Source organism: Cibotium barometz, chromosome 3 (genome assembly GCF_041138505.1).
Source record: "Cibotium barometz isolate CiBa-2024 chromosome 3, ASM4113850v1, whole genome shotgun sequence".
NCBI classification, from domain to species: Eukaryota; Viridiplantae; Streptophyta; class Polypodiopsida; order Cyatheales; family Cibotiaceae; genus Cibotium; species Cibotium barometz.
Window position 1 is genome coordinate 12,188,128 of NC_141048.1, and position 22,282 is coordinate 12,210,409.

The following is a 22,282-nucleotide window of genomic DNA, read 5'->3' on the forward strand; positions in this document are numbered from 1 at the left end:
AATAAGTGTGAACCCCTAACCTTATAAATCAAAGGGTTAGAATTTAATAACATTAAACGACATGTACCATATACTTACCACCTGTTCACATGCACTGAAACTTGTCAGAATACAGGGCAGACTTCACGACTCACTGGCAGGCGTCCCCGCTCAGTAAGTAACACGTCAGGCAGGCAAACACACGAATACATATCATGCGAAAACAGTTTCAAGCATGCAAATCATGTGTGCATGTGCAAATAGTAACATGGACATATCTCCCGTTCATGGAACATGTACAAAATATCTGTCGGCACAGAACTGGCACGACATAAAACATAAAAACCTGGTCTTCCTATGGAGTGACAGTCCCATAGGTAAGACACAGTTCCAGGCACGAGTTTCCCTAGGTGTGACAGTCCCATAGGTAAAACACGGCACGAATACTGGCTCTTCCATGGCGTGACAGTCCCATGGATCGAACACAGTCCAGGTCATACACGGGTGGCACTGATCTGGCTCCCGTCCATACGACACCATCTTGCTAACACACGGGTGGCACCAGTCTGGCTCCCGTCCATGTCAGCAAAATACTAGCTTCTTCACATGAGACACCGGCCTGGCCTCAAGTGAACGAGACGCAAAAATGTGGGAATGGACCAAATGGTCGGCCAATTGGTGACATGGACACAGATGCTTTATCTTCTTTTAGAGAGGAGGCAGTTGGCTTCACCGCCAGGGATACTATGGAGTGGATTCTTGATAGTGGTGCTTCCAGGCACATGACTCCTTCCAGCGAGTTCTTACAGGATCTTAAACGGGAGTCAGGTCGCATTTTCATTAGCGACAATTCCACTATACTGATTCATAGTGAGGACAAGATGGAGATCATTCCCGATGGCAGAGGGGGAAAGCATTCCTCTCGTGTTCTTTACGTCCCCACCCTTGGTTTTCATCTATTGTCAGTGCATGAGGTTTGCAAGATTGGCTTCCGGGTGGAGTTTGAGGAGCATTCTGTTGCTCTACGGGATAGAGAAACAGGCCAGGTTGTATGGGAAGGCGTAGTGGGCTACGGCAGTTTTCATTTCCGCTATGCATTCTAACAATGCCCAACTTATAACTTGTCCACTTAATTATAAGTGAGTATCGACAGCCCAATAAGGGCCTATTTTCATGTCGAAGATGTATGGGGTCCTACGAAGACCATGTCTATGGGAGGCTGCAGGTACTATGTGACATTTATTGATGACCACACAAGGAAAGTGTGGGTATACTTCATGAAGGAGAAAAGTGAGGTGTTCACTCACTTTCAGAATTTCAGAGTTATGGTTGAAAAGCAAACAAGGAAATATGTAAAGTGCCTAAGGTTAGATGGAGTGGGAGACTACTTCTCCAATGAGTTCTCTGAATTTTTGAAGAAAAATGGTATTCGGAGACAATTTACATGCAGATACACTCCGCAGCAAAATGGAGTTGCTGAGCGGAAAAACAAGCACATTGCTGAGATTGCCAGAAGTCTCCCATTTTCGTGTGTTTGGGAGTGATGCCTATGTTCACATTCCAAAGAAGCAGAGGGGTACACTTGACTCAAAGTCCCATAAGCTTGTATTTGTGGGATATAACTCTCTTTCCATGGGATACAAGTTGTATGACCCGGAGCGGAACGAGGTTGTTGTCAACAGAGATGTTTTTGATGAGCATGTTTCAGCTTCCACTGTTGATGAGCCGCCACTTCTTGGAGACCCAGATGAGTCTGATGATGATTCCCAGTCTATTGTTCCAGCTGGATAGCCTCAGTCAGTTGTAGAGGTTGAGCCTGTGGTGGCTGGAGATGAGCCCCCGCAGCAGCAGGAGGCTCCGCGCTCTGTTCGAGTACCCAGGTGGTTGTTAGACACCCATCGAGAGTCAGGTGTTACGAAGCTTCCCTTCGAGTGGACCACAGAGGACGGACCTCGAAGATCGCATAGAGTTCGGGACAAAAGTCATTCAACGGAGCTCTTACAGGTAAACTATGCTTTGATGTCTCGTATCATGCAGGACAAAGAGCTCACTTCCGTGAAGGAAGCCCTTTCTTAGGATACTTGTGAAAGAGTGCATAGAGCGGAAGCAAAGGGGCACTAGAGTGTGCTGAATAGAGAGTCCAAGAGAGAGAGAGATATGGAGCAACTATGCTGAATATACTAAAGCAAAACAGTCCCAAGCAAGAGACACAGATAGTCTCATAAGTGAGGGAGCAAAATATGTACAAGACTGAATGAAAAGTGAGAGGCCAGCCCCACCTATTTATAGGTGGATAGTGCTGGCCGACTGGGGCTGAATATGCTGGCCGACTGGTGCAGATGAGCTGGCCGACTAGTAAAATACCAAATAGGCTGGGAAAAATCCCAGAAAAATATGGAAAAAAGGGGTGGCCAGCCCACAATCAAGGGCCATACCAAAGGGACCAAAAGGACACCAGAAATGGGCAGAAATTGGGGATGAATGTGCTAACACCCCCTCTCAGCACCAGATGCTTAACAAACTCCGAGAAGCCGAAGAAGTCGTCCTCTATCAAAGACAAAAGAATGCAAAAACAACAAGTACCAGGAAAGCTCCACAAGCAATCTCCACAGCAACTCAGCTACAAAAGCAATAGAACAAGCTGCCACGTACACTGCTTCTCGAGAAGAGAACAACCATGTAGGTTGCGTCGTGCTGCTCCAAATATTGGTGCCAAACCCAAATATAAACACAGTGTCACAGGAATCCCTAGAAGCCTGTAGCTCCAAGAAGATAATACCCTCAAAAGAAATAGAGTCCATCTGCTCCAACTCTGTACCAAGAGTAGCCAAATGTTGTACAATAGCACCCTCCTCGAAGGTCGGCATAGCCAAATGTAAGAACTCAACTGCCCCCTCTGAAAACTGATGTCGGGACTCCACAAGCCCAACCAAATCCAAATCCCAATCCTTCAATCCCTGGAAGTACCATTGTGCCCCAGGCACGGTCACGGACACACCTGACCACAATCCAGAATCCTCACACAGAGTAAGGGAAATAGGAACATTCACAGTAGTGGTAACTAAAGTAGTAGTAGTCTCCTCAATAGCATCACACAGCGTAGAAGCAGGCTCCTCCATAGAAGGCAAAGGGACCAGCAACACATCATGGTCACTGGTTGTCGAAGAAAGAGTCGGAGGCGAAGCAATAGGAGACAAATCCCCCTCAGAAGTTGTGAGCAAAGATAGCCCACTATCTTCCTCAAAAACATTACCAGATATATCATCCTGGCAAGGAGAAGTATGCACAGAAACTGAAGGCAAGGCAACATGAGAAGAAACAAACTCCTCAGATGCAGTGAGCAAAACTAGCCTACTATCCTTCGCTGCAAGAACATCTCCAAAAGAAGTATCCACAAGATCACTGGCTGCATAGCACCCAGAAGTAGAAACCATCTGCCGATCACTGGCATCACCATACAGGTCACAAAGCAACTGCCATACATAGAAAGTAGAAGCATCATCAGGAGCATCGATGAAGTGTCGAAGAACCGAATCCTAACAATTCAGGAGGAGAAAGCCATAGATCTGTCCGTTAGTCTTCCTCCACCGACACACATCCTCCACAGAGGCAGGGTCCGGCAAGCACCGATTCTTGTACGAGAGAAACTCCATCAAACCATACTCCTTGAGAGTAGAAGTAACCTGCAACTTCCATGACTGAAAGTTACCGCCATCCAACTTGTCTACCTCATCAAGGAAATAACAAGAAAGTGGTATAGGAGCCAAATATGAAGTTGTCATCATTGATCCAATCAATAGGACCAACCCTCATAAGATAAAATTGTCCAAATCAGAAAACGCTGATATAGGGCCCTTCCTCACACCAAAACGCAACCCTAAGAGGCTGGACAGCACCCAAAAATCTGTTAGAAGTCATCTCCTGTCTATATTTATACACCAGGGCCTCTGTTGTGGGTGTGCCCGCCCTGTATAAGGTGTTTTATCATTTTTCCTCACTCCCCGTATTTTTCCCTATTTTTTCCCATTTTTTCTAGTGGTGGGGAGGGATGCTAGAGGTTGGCAGGAGCACTTCAGGGCTGGCCGACTGTCCCAACAGCAGTCCTGTGGCTGGCCGACTGCACACAGCTGATGCGTGGGCTTGTGGACTGCTGGCCGACTGCATACACACAGTCGTGGACATCTTCTGTGCTGGCCGACTGCACATGCAGTCGTGGACATCTTCTGTGCTGGCCGACTGCACATGCAGTCGTGGACATCTTCAGTGCTGGCCGACTGCTCTCCCAGGGGCATATAAATAGGCCCCTTGCCCCCACCACTTCCTCATTCAGTTTTCTCCGGATCTTGTGTATAGAGAAGAGTTTACACACCTATCTCTCTGTGTTTCTTGTGCTGTCTATTTTCTGCATTCTACTTGCTCTTGTCTACCCAAGTTTGGTTATCATTTCCGCTGCATATTCTGACATGGTATCAGAGCCCTAGGCTCGAGATAGATCTTGGGAGTTTTTCTGAGCAAGAGGGGGAGCGTTAGGCTGCTGATTGGTGGACTGTTTTGGACTGTACGGGAAGAGAAGGTGCAAGAGGAAGGCGGGCTAAGGTGCTGGAGACCAAAAATGGGCGGGCACACCCACAACAGAGGCCCTGGTGTAATGTACAGACAGGAGATGATTGCTAACAAGCACCTCGGATTCACACTCACTTTAACAAAGGCTGGACATTTTATTGCTCGGGCACCCTGTGAGTAAAGAGTTTCACACACATTGGGCTGGTTATTAACATTTGGGGCGCCCAAGACATGTAAAAGCAAGAAAAAAAACATGGGCTTCAACTATCACGTGCACACTTTTCTGAGTGTGACATGGACATGCTTCTACCCATTGGCCAACTCATAGGTCAACCCATCATCATCATCTGTGTTTTCAGTCAGGTTTTCATTTTTTTCATCAAAGCTGCATTTTGCAAATTCTGTACTAGATAGATCTGGCGTGTTCAAGGGGTGCCCAGCCAAAAGGCAAGAAAGAGGGCCAAACGGACCAAGTAGAGGGTGGACATCCGACAGAGCAAGCAAGCAAGGCAGCCTATTGGTGCTTCAAACACAGCCAGACAGGAGTGGAAGAAGGTGCATCAGGGGGGTCCAGTGGTGGGCACTCAAAGGCGAAATTTGGGAGAACATAAGGGCAGCCAGATTCAGAACAAAATGCAACCTATGCAGGCTGCATGATAGCACACAGTAGGCAGTCAGATTTGGCAGAAGGGCCCCTCCAAGGAGGAAGTGCTATAGGCCGGCCAGTTCTTGGACGGAGAGGGCAGGGTTTTATGCAACTAGGTATATGTGGCTGCCCTGCCCAAGCCAGAGCCAGTTGGCTACACCCACGCTTCCTCCATCGTGCAAGGATGAAAGCTTCGCCTAGTCCTTGACCACAAAGCTGTTTTTTTTTTCTTCAGGTACATTTGCGACAGGAACATAACATGGAGTTTTGGTAGGTGTCAGAGAGCTCTTTGGTTTCTTGGGAGAAAAGATGGTCCACTAACCTCGAAGAGCATCATGACACCATATAAGATAGATGGAAATGAGGAGACTATCCAGATGTTGGAGAACAAGTTTGTGTGTGTATGCACATGGACATGCTTAATCCCAGGCTAATCCCTGATTTGCAGCAGATAAAACATCAGACTTTGGAGTAGTAGCAGTTGTCACAGGCTTGAGGAGGGCTAGAGATGGACTATAATCTTGTCGGCTAGGTGTTGGAGGTCAGGCACTTCCAATCGGTAGCATCAATATTTATTTGTGTCCATAGAACTGGTTGACAGTAGGTCGGCGAGTTGATTAATTTCCCCAAGAGTCTATAAAAGGCATCTCATTGTTCGTTGTTGGATATCTCTCTCCCAAGTGGATAGCTAGGTTTTTTGTTATCCTTTTGGGAAGGCCAAATACCATTGGGGGTACTAGATTCAAAGAGGGTAATAAATGTATGGTATTCGTGTTTGACGAAGGAGGGGTGGATGTAGCTTCAATGGTTGTGGAGGAGGATGCTTAGGTGACTTTATAAGCCTGTAACTTAGTGCAATCCTCTAATCCAAGGCTAATCGTAATAGGCAACAGATAAACAGCTAGATTAGGGCTCTAGCATGGGTCTAGTTGTGCACAAAAGACATCCAAGTGGACAAAGATCGTGTCGGCGAGATTTGGGATTGCTTATGGAGAAGGTTGGCAGCATATTTTATTATATGCTGCTCACCTGGAATGGTAGTCGTGTGAATCGGGTGCCACTTGGGGCATACCAAGAAAGGCTTTCAGGCAATGGTTCCAAGGGAGGATGATCCTCCAAGGGGTGGAGTGAGAGTGCCAGACTCAATACTCAGGAAAAGAAGACCAGGGAAAGTGTTTAGGGTCATGGCATGAAGGGCTAGGGGACAAGATGGAACAGATGCATAGATCTTCGTCAGATTTGGAGACCGGGGAGGGTTTGGGCAAGGTTTTTCAGTGAAAAGGTTGCCAGGAAGGGAAGGATGTCAGTTTGGGAATCCTGGAATAGGCAATGGGATGATGACAGTCATCCAAGAATAGAATTTGGAATCCCGTCATCAGTAATGCCCTCCTTGGCCTTCTCGTGCGTCTTTTTAGGCTTAGCCTTTGTGGTTTTCTTGGCACGTGAGGTGCTATGAGACTTTTTGTCCTTACTCTCTTTATTGTTTTGAGTACCCTTACCCGGTTGGGATGAAGACTGCTACTGCTGCTGGGGTTTGAGACTGGTCTAGACTTGCTTAGGCTTACCTTCGTTCAGCATCATCTCTTGATTTTGTGCCAGAGTCAAAGCCCGGTCATAAGACTGAGGCTCGAAATTGTGAAGATGAAATCTGATGTTCGTATCTAACCCCCTAAGAAATTGTTTTAGCTTCTCATTTTCCCTTTTCCCCAACTGTTGTGCCATGTCGATGACCTTATTGGAATAAGTCAACACGATGACCCACACTGGGAGAGTTTGTAAACTCATCCTCCAGATTGGGCATGTATTGGGGTGGAAGGAATCTTGCTTCTTCCTTCTTCTCCTAACATGGTGATTGGCTGGGTGGTTTTTCCTAAACTCGGTTTTACCATTCACAGATTTGCTCACTTAGGTAGTCAAGCTGGGTCACAACCAGAAGCACTGGCTAGATCCGGTAATGCACTGCAAGACCTTCTTTATACCTTTATGTAGTGAGCATGAAGCAATCCACTTTAATCTTTTATACATAGGAGGTAGAGCTGAGGAGAGAGAGAACAGAGACAACACCAGGTTGAGTCCAAACATAACCCCCTCCCCCCCTCTCTATGCAAGCAGGAATATTTGCTTGTATTTCTTTGGAGAACTGAGAATTGAGTGATGGAGAGTGCCAAACGCAAGGTCGTTGTAGACTGGACGTTTGCTGAACCATCAAGCGGTATAAGCCAACTTTGAAGCCTTATGCACACCTAGATCTGTTGAGGGAGATGCACTACTGAAGGCTGACTGCTGAAGTAATCTTCAGGGCTGCCTATGGACTGAAGCACTAGGTGCTTGGCTGAGATTTATGCATGCAAAGACTAAGGTCTTCAAGCACACAACTGTTTTCTAAGAGATTGAAGAATGAATTATGAGACGATTTATGCAATGAAGTGAGGGGCTGCTTATATAGTGCCTTGTGCTGCTGGTTGGTGGAAGACAACTGCTGTCAGCCAGCTATAAATGCCCAAGACCTGCTGTTTTAAGCATTAAATGCTGGCGCTTTTTGTTAGCAGTCATCTCCTGTCTGTACAGTACACACCAGGGCCAGTGTTGTGCGTGTGCCTGCCCATTTTGGTGTTTACCCATTTTTCCATGTATTTTCCTCATTTTTACTGGTCGTGGGGATGTTGTACTGGCCAACTTGGAGCCTTGTACCTGGCCGACTGTAACTTGGTTGAACACAATGCTAATCAATACACTTAAATACACTAAGATTTGAAGGACACTTGCTCAAATACAAGAAGTAAATTGCTGAATTGACAAGAGGCACACAATGAGCCGGAACGGCCGACCCCTCCCTTGTATTACTATTGGAGAAATTCAATACATAGTTTCACGGGCATCCATTGCCAAATCCTCCATGCCAATGCATATGAAATTCAGCATTTAGAAAACAATGGTATGTCGATGTAGATCACCAAGGAGCTGCCTTGATGCCCGGCCCGACTTCAGTGCCCATATTCTCTACCATTGGCTCTATGTTCTACCAAGCAAGGTAGCAACATCTTCAAGAGCACATAGGACAAGAGAAATACTACACAGGGCGGCTAAACAAGGAGTCCTGCCCTTCTACTGAGTAAGTAATGACAATACATTGTCCAATTACCTTACCAGTCTTCATAGAAGTTGTTGCAAGCGGAAGCCTTCGCGTTGGAAGCTTTAGAAGTGTTGATATCTTCGATTTGCCGCAATCCTTCGCGACAAAAGTCTTCAAGAGGATGAAGGGAACCTTGGGAAAGCTTCCCCTATGGTTCAACTTGAGAAAGGAAGGCTGAAATTAGGGTTTTCAGCAAAAAGACCAGAAATTACAGCAAAAATGAGAGTTGTTTTGTTGAATTTCAGTCATTGGGAGTGAGTAGGAGAGTGATTAGCACTTGGAAACACTCTTGGAAGCTTGGAAAACACCCTAGCAAGTTGGGTATGGCTATGGAGAGCTTGGAAATGGAGAGAAATGGTGGAAAAACAGAGTTTTCAGCCTCCAAAAATCCTCATGAAGAGAAAACACGAATTTCTCTTAACAAGTAAGTGAATTGGGGTCCAATCAGGTGAAGGGACATGGGGAGATGCCCATTTATGAGTAAAAGGGGAGGATCAGGTCCTGGACATTGAGTCTTGTCCGCCTCGGGACTTCAGTGAGTGTGAACTTGGAAGAGGTCATAATTTATAAGTGACTTTTGGGCGCCCAAACTTTAATGAAATGGGAACGCACTCACTTATAAATATTGGCTAAGTCCTAAGGGCTATTTGAGCCTAGATCGGGAAATACTTACCACCTGTTCACATGCCACACAACCATGTCAGCAGACAGTTTCACACGCACGGTTCACGGGCGGGCGTCCCCTTACCCGGAACTACACATAGGTCATGCAGGCATGAAAACAGCATGCAATTTCATTTGCAGGCAAGCACATAAAGATGCTATGCAATGCAGCATTGGCATGAGCAATTTCCGTTCATGAAACCATATAAGACCAGGCGTTTCCAGGCAAGTATATGCAATACCAGACCCAGTGGAAAGCCAATCCTCCAGGCGTTTCCGGGCATGTACACAAAGGCACAAGTCCCAGCGGAAAGCCAAGTCCTCCAGGCGTTTCCGGGCATGTACACAAAGGCACAAGTCCCAGCGGAAAGCCAAGTCCTCCAGATATTCCGGGCATGATAACATCAAGTCCCAGCGGAATATCATATCCAACTATACAGCATGACACGTGTCAATCACCTGCATAGGCATATTCCATAAGCCATGGACACTAATCCAATATGTACATAGTGTGAAAGCAAGAGTGAACCATTCGGGTGGCCAAATGGTGACATTCCCCCCCGCTTCTAAACAGTTGTCCGCAACTGAAATGCATCCAAATATGTCTGAAGCATATGCGGGCAATCTTTGAAGAACTCTTCATCTACCCATTTAGCATCAATGGGAAGATAGTTCTTAAACTTCACAAGGTAACGCCTCACAACTTTGCCTGCAGCAAGCTTGCGTTCCTTGTGATACACAATCTGCTCTGGTTGCAAGATCTCCTCAAGCTCATCCACTTGTGGTGGATCCTCAATGACCATTTCACTGGGCTCCGGCCCTACATACTTTCGAAGGAGACTCACATGAAAAGCATTGTGTATGTGCCAATGACTAGGTAATGCCAATTTGAAAGCCACTTCATTGATCTTCTCGATCACTCGAAAAGGTCCATAGTACCTGGTTGCAAGCTTAGGATATGCACCCTCTTTGCCAGGCCTCTTTGCAAGTCTTGCTTTCTCAAATTTCAGCAATACCCAATCATTCTCTTTAACATCCAATTGCCTTCTATGCTTGTCGGCAGCCTTTTTATGCTTGTCTTGTGACCTTGCAATGGCTGTCCGCACCTGAGCAAAAGCAATATCCAAGTCTCTTATATACTCATCAGCTGCAAATATCTCATCCTTTGTGCGAAGGATGGGTGGCAAAACCACCTTACCATAAACAATCTCAAACGGGGCCTTTCCCGTAGATGCATGCACCGTGTTGTTGTATGCAAATTCCACAAGCGGTAAGTACTTCTCCCAAGAAGACTTCTGATCCGCCACATAACATTTCAAGAGATCCAACACGGCTGAATTTGCAGCCTCACTTTGCCCATCCGTTTGACGGTGATAAGCTGATGAGAAGTCCAATTTGGTGCCCATATTATCAAATAAGGCCCGCCAAAAGAGACTTGTAGTCCTGGGATCTCTATCCCCCACAATGGACTTCGGCATTCCATGATGTTTGAACACTTGTGCAAGATATATTTTAACCATATGCTCAGCTTTGATGGTCTTTTTGACCGGCAAGAAATGAGCTTGCTTGCTAAACCTGTCCACAATTGTCCAAATTGCATCATTACCCTGTTGGGTACGTGGCAAGTCCATAATGAAATCCATTGTAATACTTTCCCATGGCTGCGTGGGAATAGGCAATGGCTGAAGCAAACCTGGTGCCTTTTGCCTATCAAATTTGACCTTTTGACAGGTGATACATGCACGTACATGTGTCTCTATGTCCTTCCGCATACCTGGCCAAAAGAAATACCGCTCAATCATGTGCGTAGTAGGCATTATGCCTCTATGACCAGCATATGGAGGAGCATGGCACTCATCCAAAACCTTTTGCCTCATGTCAGACACCACACATAGGCAATTATCTTTCATGAGATAACCCTTTTTGATCACATATGAGGCATGTGCATGGCCAGCCATCAAATCAGCCCAAATAGTGGCAAAATCAGCATCCGTATGATACAAATCACGCATGGTAGACAAGTCCCCATGAGAGGCAACCGAGATAGCTGCTACATACGGCTTTCGTGACAATGCATCGGCCACTACATTCTTTTTTCCCGGGGTGTGCAAGATCTGAAAATGAAACATAGAGAGGAAATTGGCCATCCTCATATGCTTCTCTGACAATTTAGTTTGAGTAAGAAAATATCTCAAACTCTGGTGATCTGTCTTCACAGTGAAATCAGCCCCAAGAAGGTAATGTTTCCATATAGTAAGTGCATGAATTACAGCCAAGAGCTCTTTCTCATAAATGCCAAGAGATAGCTCTGCATCATGCAATCTACGACTCTCATAAGCCACGGCATGTCCCTCTTGATTAAGGACAGCCCCTATGCAATTTCCAGATGCATCACATTCCACACAAAAAGGCTTTTGTAAATCCGGAACGATCAACACTGGACCATGAGTAGTTGCATCTTCCAATTTGAGGAATGCCTCTCTCTCTACATTAGTCCATTTGAACACGGCCTTCTTCTTTGTCAAATCATGCAAAGGAGAAGCAATCCATGCAAAGTGCCGAATGAACCTGCGGTAGTAAGAGCATAATCCAAGAAAACTACGGATCTCATGCACTGAACTCAATTCGGGCCAATTCCGAATTGCATCAATCTTTGCAGGATCCATCCGCACTCCATCTTTGGACACAATATGCCCAAGATAATGTATCTCTGACAAGAAGAACTCACTCTTCTTTGCATTTATGAAGAGTTTATGCTTATGGAGCTCTTCAAAAACAATAGCCAAATGAGCTTTATGCTCTTCTTCGGTCTTCAAGAAGACTAGTATGTCATCAAAGAAGACACCTGTAAATTTCCTGTACCCACGGAATATGCGATCCATCATTCTATTGAATGTAGCCGGGGCATTTGTAAGACCAAAAGGCATAACAAGATACTCATAAAGCCCAAATGCTGTCCTGAAAGCAGTTTTGTGTACATCCTGAGGGACTACACGCACTTGATGATATCCACTCTTGAGATCAATTCGGCTAAAGCATGCCGATCCATCCAACTTGTCAAGGATGTCGTCTATGCGTGGAATCGGAAACCGATTCTTGATGGTAAGCTTATTCAAAGCTCTATAATCCACACACATACGAAAGGATCCATCCTTCTTTTGAACCAAGAGGACGGGTGAACAGTATGGGGAAGAGCTTGGCTGAACCAAACCCTTCTCAAGAAGCTCATTCACTTGCTTCATGATCTCCTCTTTTTGGGATGCACTTACACGATAGGCTGGCCTATTAGGTGGTGAGCTACCCGGCACAAGATCAATGTGATGATCTTCCGGTCGTACAGGTGGTAACTCATTTGGTAACTCATCAGCAAAACAATCATTGTGCTCTTGCAAAAATTTCAGCCTATCATTACAAAGAGTGTTTACATGTACATTAGTTTTCTCAATAGGATCTCGTACAAAAATCAAGTACGCAAAAATACTCTTTTTCATTACTTTCTTAATTTGTACATGAGATACAAGGGGAATGGTATCACCCTCTTCACCAGCATCAATTACATGTTCTCGGCCTTTATGTATGAAGGTGATCCTGTTAGTCTTGTAAGCCTTGTACGGATCAATACGTGTATGCCAAGGCTTTCCAAGCAATACATCACAGCCATTCAAAGGCGCCACAAGAAAATCCTCATGATCCACATAGCCTTGAATGTGTACGCGCAACTTGCCAAAGATAGGCATGACCTGCACTTCTCTACCAACAAAGGCAGCCCCTGCTTCAATTTGAGGACCCATGTCCTCCACTTCAATACCCAAAGCAGCTGCCATCTGAGTGGATATGAAATTCTCCGATGCACAATCATCAAACATGAACAAAGCGGGTTGATCTTTGAGTTGTCCCCAAGCTTTGCATACAACCCTATCTTTGCTATCATGTGAAGTGTTGCCCTGCACATCCGGAACCATATGCACATTAGGTTTCGGTACATTAGCATTTTCAGCTTTGTTCTTCTTATTTGGGCATGCTCTTGCCATGTGCTCAGTGCTGCCACAGGTAAAGCATTTGCCTTCACGCATATATTGCTCCTTCTTCTCAGCACTAAGACCAAAGTTTGCCGGCTTATAAGGGCGCTTTTTAGCAAACTTATTTTCAGCTTTTGGACCTGATTTGGCTTGGTTTTGGTCCCTTTTAGGTGGCTGTCCATCATTTTGCAGGTTTTGGACAGCCCTCTCTTTGCCTTGAAATGAGGGTTTAGCCTTATTGGATCGACTCAATTTGAGTTCCAATTGCTCGGTGGCGGTGGGTGGCGGCTGCGATTAATTGGTGTAAGGTATGACCAGGATACATTTGTAATCCTGCTTTGTACACGGGTTGCAATCCCGATTGAAACCTTCTCTTCCTTTCCGCCTCGGTGACATGCATAAATGGAGACACCTCCAAAAGCACTTTCCAAAACTTTTGTACATATGCATTACCGATTCCCCCTCATTTTGCTTTACCCAATCCCACTTCATTGTTATCTCATTCAATGCATTGGGAGGCAAGAATTGAGCATAGAACCTCTCCTTGAACTCTTTCCATGATCTAACAGGATTCGGTGAGAGCTTCTCCGTGAGCCACCAATGGGCAGCAGTGCCTTTCATGAACATGCTTACATGCGGGATCATGGATTTCTGAGTGAAATCCTCATCACTGAAAGCAATATCAAACTGGGCAATAAAAGCAAGTGCCTTTGATGCATCATATTCTCCATGATATGTGTCAAACTTCACAGATTTGTCTCCGGCTTTGAAGTCACGAGACTTTGATGCATGTGTGTGCATCTCAACATGTTTTCCCCCATGTTTGTCCACTGGCATCATTTTTGGACCAAAAGGTGATGCATAAGGCATAGATACATGTGCCCTATAAGCATGAGGCATGGCTGGCCCCTCAACATGCATTGATACATTTTCAGCCATAGCTTCTCCCTCACGAGCACACTCGAAGGCATGAGTGGCATGAGAGATACGCGGAATACCTGCACCAACAGAAAATTGCAGCCCATGTTGCATGTGTTGTGCATGTACATTTTCAGCCGGCAATGGCATTTGACATACATTTTGACCACTGCCATAAACATTGTATCCTTCACGGGCTACATGAGATATTCCTGCATGGCGTGAAGTCACTGATTATTCCTCTCCCATCGCATGGAGGTTCATCCTCTTAGACATAAGTTCTTGTTCGGGCACCAGTGGGGATTCCAAGACATGTGGGATGGTTGCCTTTTCTGCATAGGCATCCTCGGTACAAGCCAAGTATGCACGTGCTGCATCCCTCGGTTGCATGTGCAACTCTTGAGCAATCATTGCCATTGTATGATCCATATAAGATTCAGCTTTCTTGGCCTTCAAACGATCATGTGCCAATGGATCCTCGCGGCGATAGAGATTCAATTCTTCTTGTTGTGCATGGAGAAGAGCCTGCATACGAGTAAGTTCAGCTCTCAAGACTATGGACTCCTCTTCTTGCATCTTCTCTTTGCCACGAGACGGCTGTCCCACATATTCATGTTCCCTATTGTGCACCACATGAGTTTGCTCATCCTGTAAAGCATTGGAGGCATGCATTTCATTGTCCCTGCCTCTTGTATTAGCATCTCCAACATTCATTGTATGGCTGTCCATAATGTTCTAAGTGTAGAGATAGCTAGTGTTCACGGTGATCGTCTCTCACGATAGAAGTGAAAGAGAACCGTATGCTCTGATACCAATGTAACTTGGTTGAACACAATGCTAATCAATACACTTAAATACACTAAGATTTGAAGGACACTTGCTCAAATACAAGAAGTAAATTGCTGAATTGACAAGAGGCACACAATGAGCCGGAACGGCCGACCCCTCCCTTGAGTAAATTGTATTACTATTGGAGAAATTCAATACATAGTTTCACGGGCATCCATTGCCAAATCCTCCATGCCAATGCATATGAAATTCAGCATTTAGAAAACAATGGTATGTCGATGTAGATCACCAAGGAGCTGCCTTGATGCCCGGCCCGACTTCAGTGCCCATATTCTCTACCATTGGCTCTATGTTCTACCAAGCAAGGTAGCAACATCTTCAAGAGCACATAGGACAAGAGAAATACTACACAGGGCGGCTAAACAAGGAGTCCTGCCCTTCTACTGAGTAAGTAATGACAATACATTGTCCAATTACCTTACCAGTCTTCATAGAAGTTGTTGCAAGCGGAAGCCTTCGCGTTGGAAGCTTTAGAAGTGTTGATATCTTCGATTTGCCGCAATCCTTCGCGACAAAAGTCTTCAAGAGGATGAAGGGAACCTTGGGAAAGCTTCCCCTATGGTTCAACTTGAGAAAGGAAGGCTGAAATTAGGGTTTTCAGCAAAAAGACCAGAAATTACAGCAAAAATGAGAGCTGTTTTGTTGAATTTCAGTCATTGGGAGTGAGTAGGAGAGTGATTAGCACTTGGAAACACTCTTGGAAGCTTGGAAAACACCCTAGCAAGTTGGGTATGGCTATGGAGAGCTTGGAAATGGAGAGAAATGGTGGAAAAACAGAGTTTTCAGCCTCCAAAAATCCTCATGAAGAGAAAACACGAATTTCTCTTAATAAGTAAGTGAATTGGGGTCCAATCAGGTGAAGGGACATGGGGAGATGCCCATTTATGAGTAAAAGGGGAGGATCAGGTCCTGGACATTGAGTCTTGTCCGCCTCGGGACTTCAGTGAGTGTGAACTTGGAAGAGGTCATAATTTATAAGTGACTTTTGGGCGCCTAAACTTTAATGAAATGGGAACGCACTCACTTATAAATATTGGCTAAGTCCTAAGGGCTATTTGAGCCTAGATCGGGAAATACTTACCACCTGTTCACATGCCACACAACCATGTCAGCAGACAGTTTCACACGCACGGTTCACGGGCGGGCGTCCCCTTACCCGGAACTACACATAGGTCATGCAGGCATGAAAACAGCATGCAATTTCATTTGCAGGCAAGCACATAAAGATGCTATGCAATGCAGCATTGGCATGAGCAATTTCCGTTCATGAAACCATATAAGACCAGGCGTTTCCAGGCAAGTATATGCAATACCAGACCCAGTGGAAAGCCAATCCTCCAGGCGTTTCCGGGCATGTACACAAAGGCACAAGTCCCAGCGGAAAGCCAAGTCCTCCAGGCGTTTCCGGGCATGTACACAAAGGCACAAGTCCCAGCGGAAAGCCAAGTCCTCCAGATATTCCGGGCATGATAACATCAAGTCCCAGTGGAATATCATATCCAACTATACAGCATGACACGTGTCAATCACCTGCATATGCATATTCCATAAGCCATGGACACTAATCCAATATGTACATAGTGTGAAAGCAAGAGTGAACCATTCGGGTGGCCAAATGGTGACACCGACTGCTCCCCTGCTGGCCGACTGCTTGTATGCAGTCGTGGACTTGTCCAGCAGCCAGTCGGCTGTCTTTTGGCTGGCCGACCAGCATAGGGGGAATACCACCCCTACCCCCACTTCATTGTGTTGTACCGGATCTTGTATATAGCAGAGTTTATACAGCTTCTCTCTCTCTCTCTCTTCTGCGTTTGCTCTTCTACGCCCAGTTCTGTGTTCAGATTCAGGCTGGTGGTTCTCTCTTGCGTTTGCTCGTCTGCAGCATAGAGTCCTGCTACGTGTGCTCTCAGGTTTTTGTTTCATATCTGCTGCGTATTCCGACATGGTATAAGAGCCCCAGGTGGCTTGAAGTTTGGAGATATTGGAGAGCTTGTGAGACTATTGATTTCTTGAAGACCTTGGAGAGCTTGCGAGACTGCTGGTTTTTGGTGTTGATTGGAGATCTCTTGGGTGTTCGGGACTTGGAGATCGGGTAGAAGGCAGCCATCACCGTTGGACAGCCACCTTGCATATTGCATATTACTTGCAGCCTCTTCTTCATTTTTTTTTCCACCCACTCTCCCTTCACAAGACCAAAGTAACCCCCCCGAGATGGCAGACTTGCTTGAGATGGCTGAGAAGCACGTGAAGGTCCCTACTCTCCCCACGTTCCCGGTGGATTGACAGTTGGACAAGACCAACTATGGCATTTGGAAGGTTATGATGGAGTCTGTATTGGAGTCTTATGACTTGGCTGATTTCATTATTGTTGGTGTTCCACGGCCAGAGTTGGAGGACAGGGAGCTTTTATCCTCTACTCGGAAAGAACGGGAAGCTTAGGCACAATTATGGGATCGTGTCAATGCCCGTGTGCGTTCTTTCATCTTCCTTAATTGCACACCACAGGTGATTAATCATATCAAACATATGACGTTGGGCAGAGGGATTTGGCAGCATTTGGCTTCTCTGTAAAACAGGGTATCACCCATGAAGCGGATTTCCTTGGAAGTGCAGATGCGGGTGATGGATCCTGCAAAGTCTTCGACGATGCGGGAGCACGTCAACAAGTTGCAGGCTCTTCAGCAGGAGGTTCTTCAAGCTGGGAAGGAGATATCTTCAGAGGACATGGCCATCACTTTGCTATCTCATTTGACCTCTTGGTACTCAGCTTTCTACTCCTCTTTGATCACCAGTGGTAGGCTCAGCACTATCACATGGTCTTGGACCAAGAAGAGCGTTTTACGAACCCTCCACAGGGTGGAGGTTCTGAGGCCTTGACTAGCCAGCGGTCGCAAGGCCGCAATAAGGGCAAAGGGAAGTCTTCACAGGAGGAGTCTTTCGAGCAAGAGCCCGACTTGGATCGTGACGCCTTGAAGGCAAAGAGGACCTGTAACAATTGTGGTGAGAAAGGCCACTATTGGAGGAAATGTCCTAAGCGGAGCATCGAGAAGGGTGCAGATTCCTCAACAGTAACCGTGAAGACTTCGGCTTTTGTGTACTTGGAGATTATGGACATCGGCGTTTCATCTTCTTCGAGCAGGGAGGCGGTTGGAATCACCGCTAGGGACACTCGGGATTGGATTCTCGACAGTGGTGCTTCCAGGCACGTGACTCCTTCCCTAGAGTTATTACAAGATCTTCAAAGGCATGCAGGTCACATCTTGATTGGTGATGAGTCTACTATCCCTATTCACAGTGAGGGCAGGTTAGAGATCGTTTCCAATGGCAGAGGGGGAAGCATTCCTCCTAGGTTCTTTTCGTCCCATCTCTTGGTTTTCATCTGTTGTCAGTGCATGAGGTTTGCAAGACTGGCATACGGGTGGAGTTTGATGAGCATTTTGTTCTCTACAGGACAAAGTAACATGCCAGATTGTATGGGAAAAGGCGGAGTGGAGAATGGGATCTACAAACGCTCAGCACTCTCTTACAGGTTCTCAGCTAGGTGATGTGTGGCAGTTTCGTCATGACCACTTGAATGTGGATACGCTACAGCAGGCTTTCTGATGGTGGATGGCTTGCTAGATGTTGGCAGTAGTAGGCAGTGACATTCCAATTCTTGCGTTCGTCAGTCAGAGCTATAGGTAAACTATGCTTTGATGTCTCGTATCATTCTGGACAAAGAGCCTCCTGCAGTTGAGGAAGCTCTTTCGCAGTGGACTTGTAGGAAAGCCATGCAAGTGGCAGATGTTGACTTGCAGGAGGAGGTGTTTGTTGAGCAGCCTCCAGGCTTTGACGGGTTTAGAGGGGGGATTTACAGGTTTCCGAAGGCCTTGTATCGTCTTCAGCAGGTTCCCAGGACTTGGCATACCAAAGTTACAATTGATGATCCTTGTGAGCAGGTTGATGCCTCCTTGTATCGGAAGCGGTTTGGTTCATTGATTTGGTTGCTAAACACGAGATTGGACTTGAGCTTCTCGGTGGGGCTGTTGAGCTCATTCATGCATACGCCTTTGAAGACTCATTGGGACGCAGGATTGTGGATCTTGCGGTATCTGCAGAGTACGAAGGATCTTGGACTCTTCTGTGATACTAGAGGGGGAACGGTGGATGGAGTCAGACTCCACAGTTGGAGTAACTGAGATTGGGGAGGAGGAGACCCAGACACGAGGAGAGGCCGGGCTGATGTGGTACTACTTGGTGCTGCCTGAGTGCATCCACACCTAGCCGATAGGGTTTCTAGGCCCATGAAGGCTGCCGACTGGGTCTTAGGGGCTGCCCCATGGGCTGGCCCATAAACCCATGCCATGCAGGTCCCATGGGCTGGCCCATACACCCATGCTTCTACATGCTTTAATATGCTTTGTATATGCACCTAAAGGATTGATTTCACATGACCTAATCCTCAGATGACCTAAATGCTTGTTCTCCAAGTGGGTTAAGGAACTGACCCTAACATCTAACTTTCTAAGGCTGGGAGACAGACCTACATAGCTCGTGCTTGACAAATCCCATACTAGGGCTCACAATGGGGTCATGGCGTACGACAAATATTCCTAAAAAAGGTACTAAATATCTGTGTAAGTGTAGCACTTTTGATGAGCTAGTGTGTCACACTGCACCTCACTGCATGGTGCATGCGACATTCCCCCAAGAGCCTATAAAAGGCATCTCATTGATGATTGCTCATTGTTGGACATCTCTCTCCCAAGTGGAGATTGGTCATAGCTAAGCTTTTTTTATCCTTTGGGGAAGGCCAAAGGTCACATAACATGTACCCTTTTGTACTATATGAATATACTGAATACACAGCCATTTCTCTCTCTCCTGTCTTTGTCTATGCTGATTGTTCTTGCATCAAGAGTTCCTACGCAGTGCTTAGGGCTGAAAGAAGACTACCGAGAACTTCGCATGTAACAAAGTTGGCAGGTTGCCAACAAGAGATCCAAGCAAGAAAGCAAGCACATATAGTGGTAAGTCCATACATAGATGAAGCTCAACAAGAGGGAGTGTTCAAGGATGCCGGAAAGCTTTCAAGAGAGGAAGTGGTATCGATGACAGAGTCCCCAAGAAAAGAGTATATTATGGAGGATGTCTGATTGCCACAAGCCTGCTTGGTACCGATGGCCCAACCCAGCATCCCATACCACTAGGCCAAACCACCCACTTTGCAGCTCCATGGCCCTGAGGTCTTGCACGCCCCTGGTAGCCCTCTTGTCTACCACATGGATACTTCAATAAGCAATAACTTGGCTATTATTGGCCCTTGCTTTATTTATAAGCTTTTCTACTTAATTATTCCTAGGCTATTAATTATAAGCTCTTAGCCAATTTAGACCTCATCTTGCGTGCCCTTAGCCCACATATGAATCCTCTAATTTAGACCTCATACAAGCAGTGTTTTGTATCTTCCCCAAGTTAAGCCATCCTTCAAATGGGGACACTGCTCGTGCTATTCCCACACCTCTCGGTGCCCTATTTGCTATAAGAAGCCAACTCCTACACCATCACTTGAAATTGTCATCAGCATTGCTACCCACAATGCAATATTTTGCAGCCAGTTGATATTGTGTTAATTCTTTCTATCTTTAGTGGTGCATATGCCCTATCAACTACCTTTTTGTTGTAATAATTCTTTCTATTTGTTATGATCCTTGGTGCTAGGCTTCATTATGGCTAAGCGCCCTGTATCTCTAGAGCTTTGATAGAAACTCAGTACACATACCTTTGTATGAATGTATGTTGTGTGTGTGCGTGGGGTGTGTGTATGTGGGAGCATATATTGATACCAAGTTCTACACCCACTATTGGGCACTGATGACATTAGTGGGGATGTCATAGTATCTAGTCCATACTATGCATGATGGAGTTGATGGTTTATTGTCTTGTGGATGACTACCATAAGGTTATAAATTGCACTTTCTTATAAGGTGAATTTGGGCATGTTCTTGGATTCATCTAGGTATATATTTTGCTCTTAGAGAAGGGTAAGATGTGATGATGAAGGTTTGGAGATGCAGGCATCTACATCTGCAGGCTTTGCCAGAGTCCATGAAAGCCCCTCAAACATTATCTTTCACAAACATACACATGAAGACCAAATGAAGGGGCTGCTGGCAAGCTGACTGCCAACCACAGCTCTGTTGGGAGCACCCCTAGGCCTTGGCTTAGACCTACCCAAACCCTAGAATCCCATACCATTGGAGTCCACTGTCCAGGTGTCTGGCAGAGCTTGTGCATGGCCTGATCTGGGTTTAAATCTCCTGGGAATCCTCCCATTTCTGGGAAACTTCCCAGCTGGAGATGCTTGATTATGAGCAATCCACTCACGTATTTAGTCTTGGAATTGGTAATAAAAGTAACAGTTTATGAAGCAGTTTCTTTACACAGCCCTTTTGTCATAAGCTTAACCTCATTAATGAAGCCAGCCTAGTTACATATTTTAGGCTCAGAACAGTTTTGTGCACGTTCATCATCTTTTGCAGCAGTGAGGGTTTCCCATTCTAACTCTCTTTGTTTCCAATGCAGAAGAAAATAAGATGAAATATGAAGGGCTTGATGCTAAGTTCAAGTCTTCACCTTACGTTCAAGAATTGTTGAAGCGATCAAAAGAGAACACAGAAAAGTAATACATGATGTTTTTAGGTTTTCAAAATATTTGGCTCGCTTGTCGTTGTTTCGGGTTCTATAATGACTGGTCTCTGGTAAACCTTGTCTGTAAAACTCTGTAACAGGCACAAACGAGAAATTCAAGATAAGTATTGTCAAAGAGGTGCAGATTGGGGTGTTGGGGACTGTTCGCTTGCTGCAATGTCTGAAGAGCAGCGGACATCTTTCATGGAATTTTTGAAGGCAAAAGAAGCTCCCCAATAGTCTTAATTTTTCTTCTCCTGTAAGAAAAATGAGATCAATTTGGTACATTAGATCGGCCTCGCTTATTCATGTCAACCTTCATCATGGCTGGTTCTGCACAAGGGGATAGAGGAGCCACATGGTGGCTCTTGTTTGAAACATTTGAAAACTAATGCTGCATGAACCTTGCATGGATTCTTGGGCACACCGACGACAAGAATGTCATACCGGGCAGTCTTTGCTATGCATAATGGAGTTTATCGTTTACAATTTTGTGAAATTACTCTCATGAAGCTAGGTTGAACTTTGTCCTTATCCAACAAGCTTTTGAATGCAACTGATCTGAAATTTTATGTGGGTTTGATAATGGTTGCAAGACTCTATATCTTCATGCCTCATGAAGATCCTTTTTTGTAATTATGTAAGGGTACCACAATAACTACAATAGTTTCCATATTCTTTAACCAAACATCACCACCACAAGGACTTACATGGAAGTCATCCTTAGTGTTATGACATCCCCATTCACCTCAGTGTTCAAGACGAGACTCAAGTTCATGTATTAAAGGCATTCAAGACTAGATTCAAGTTTATATACCAAAGAGAGTTCATCTTAGAGAACCA

General features: G+C 45.5%; 1 protein-coding gene across 1 annotated transcript in view; it reads left to right on the plus strand.

The window, feature by feature from the left end:
* The window catches only part of LOC147639719 (uncharacterized), a 34,514-nt gene extending 12,232 nt beyond the window's left edge, over nucleotides 1–22,282 (plus strand). Inside the window, exons 3-4 of the mRNA XM_086822439.1 lie at nucleotides 21,335–21,431; nucleotides 21,541–22,282. Of these exons, the coding sequence (XP_086678565.1) occupies nucleotides 21,335–21,431; nucleotides 21,541–21,679 (236 nt within the window). The 3' untranslated portion in view covers nucleotides 21,680–22,282. The remainder of the gene's footprint in view (nucleotides 1–21,334; nucleotides 21,432–21,540) is intronic.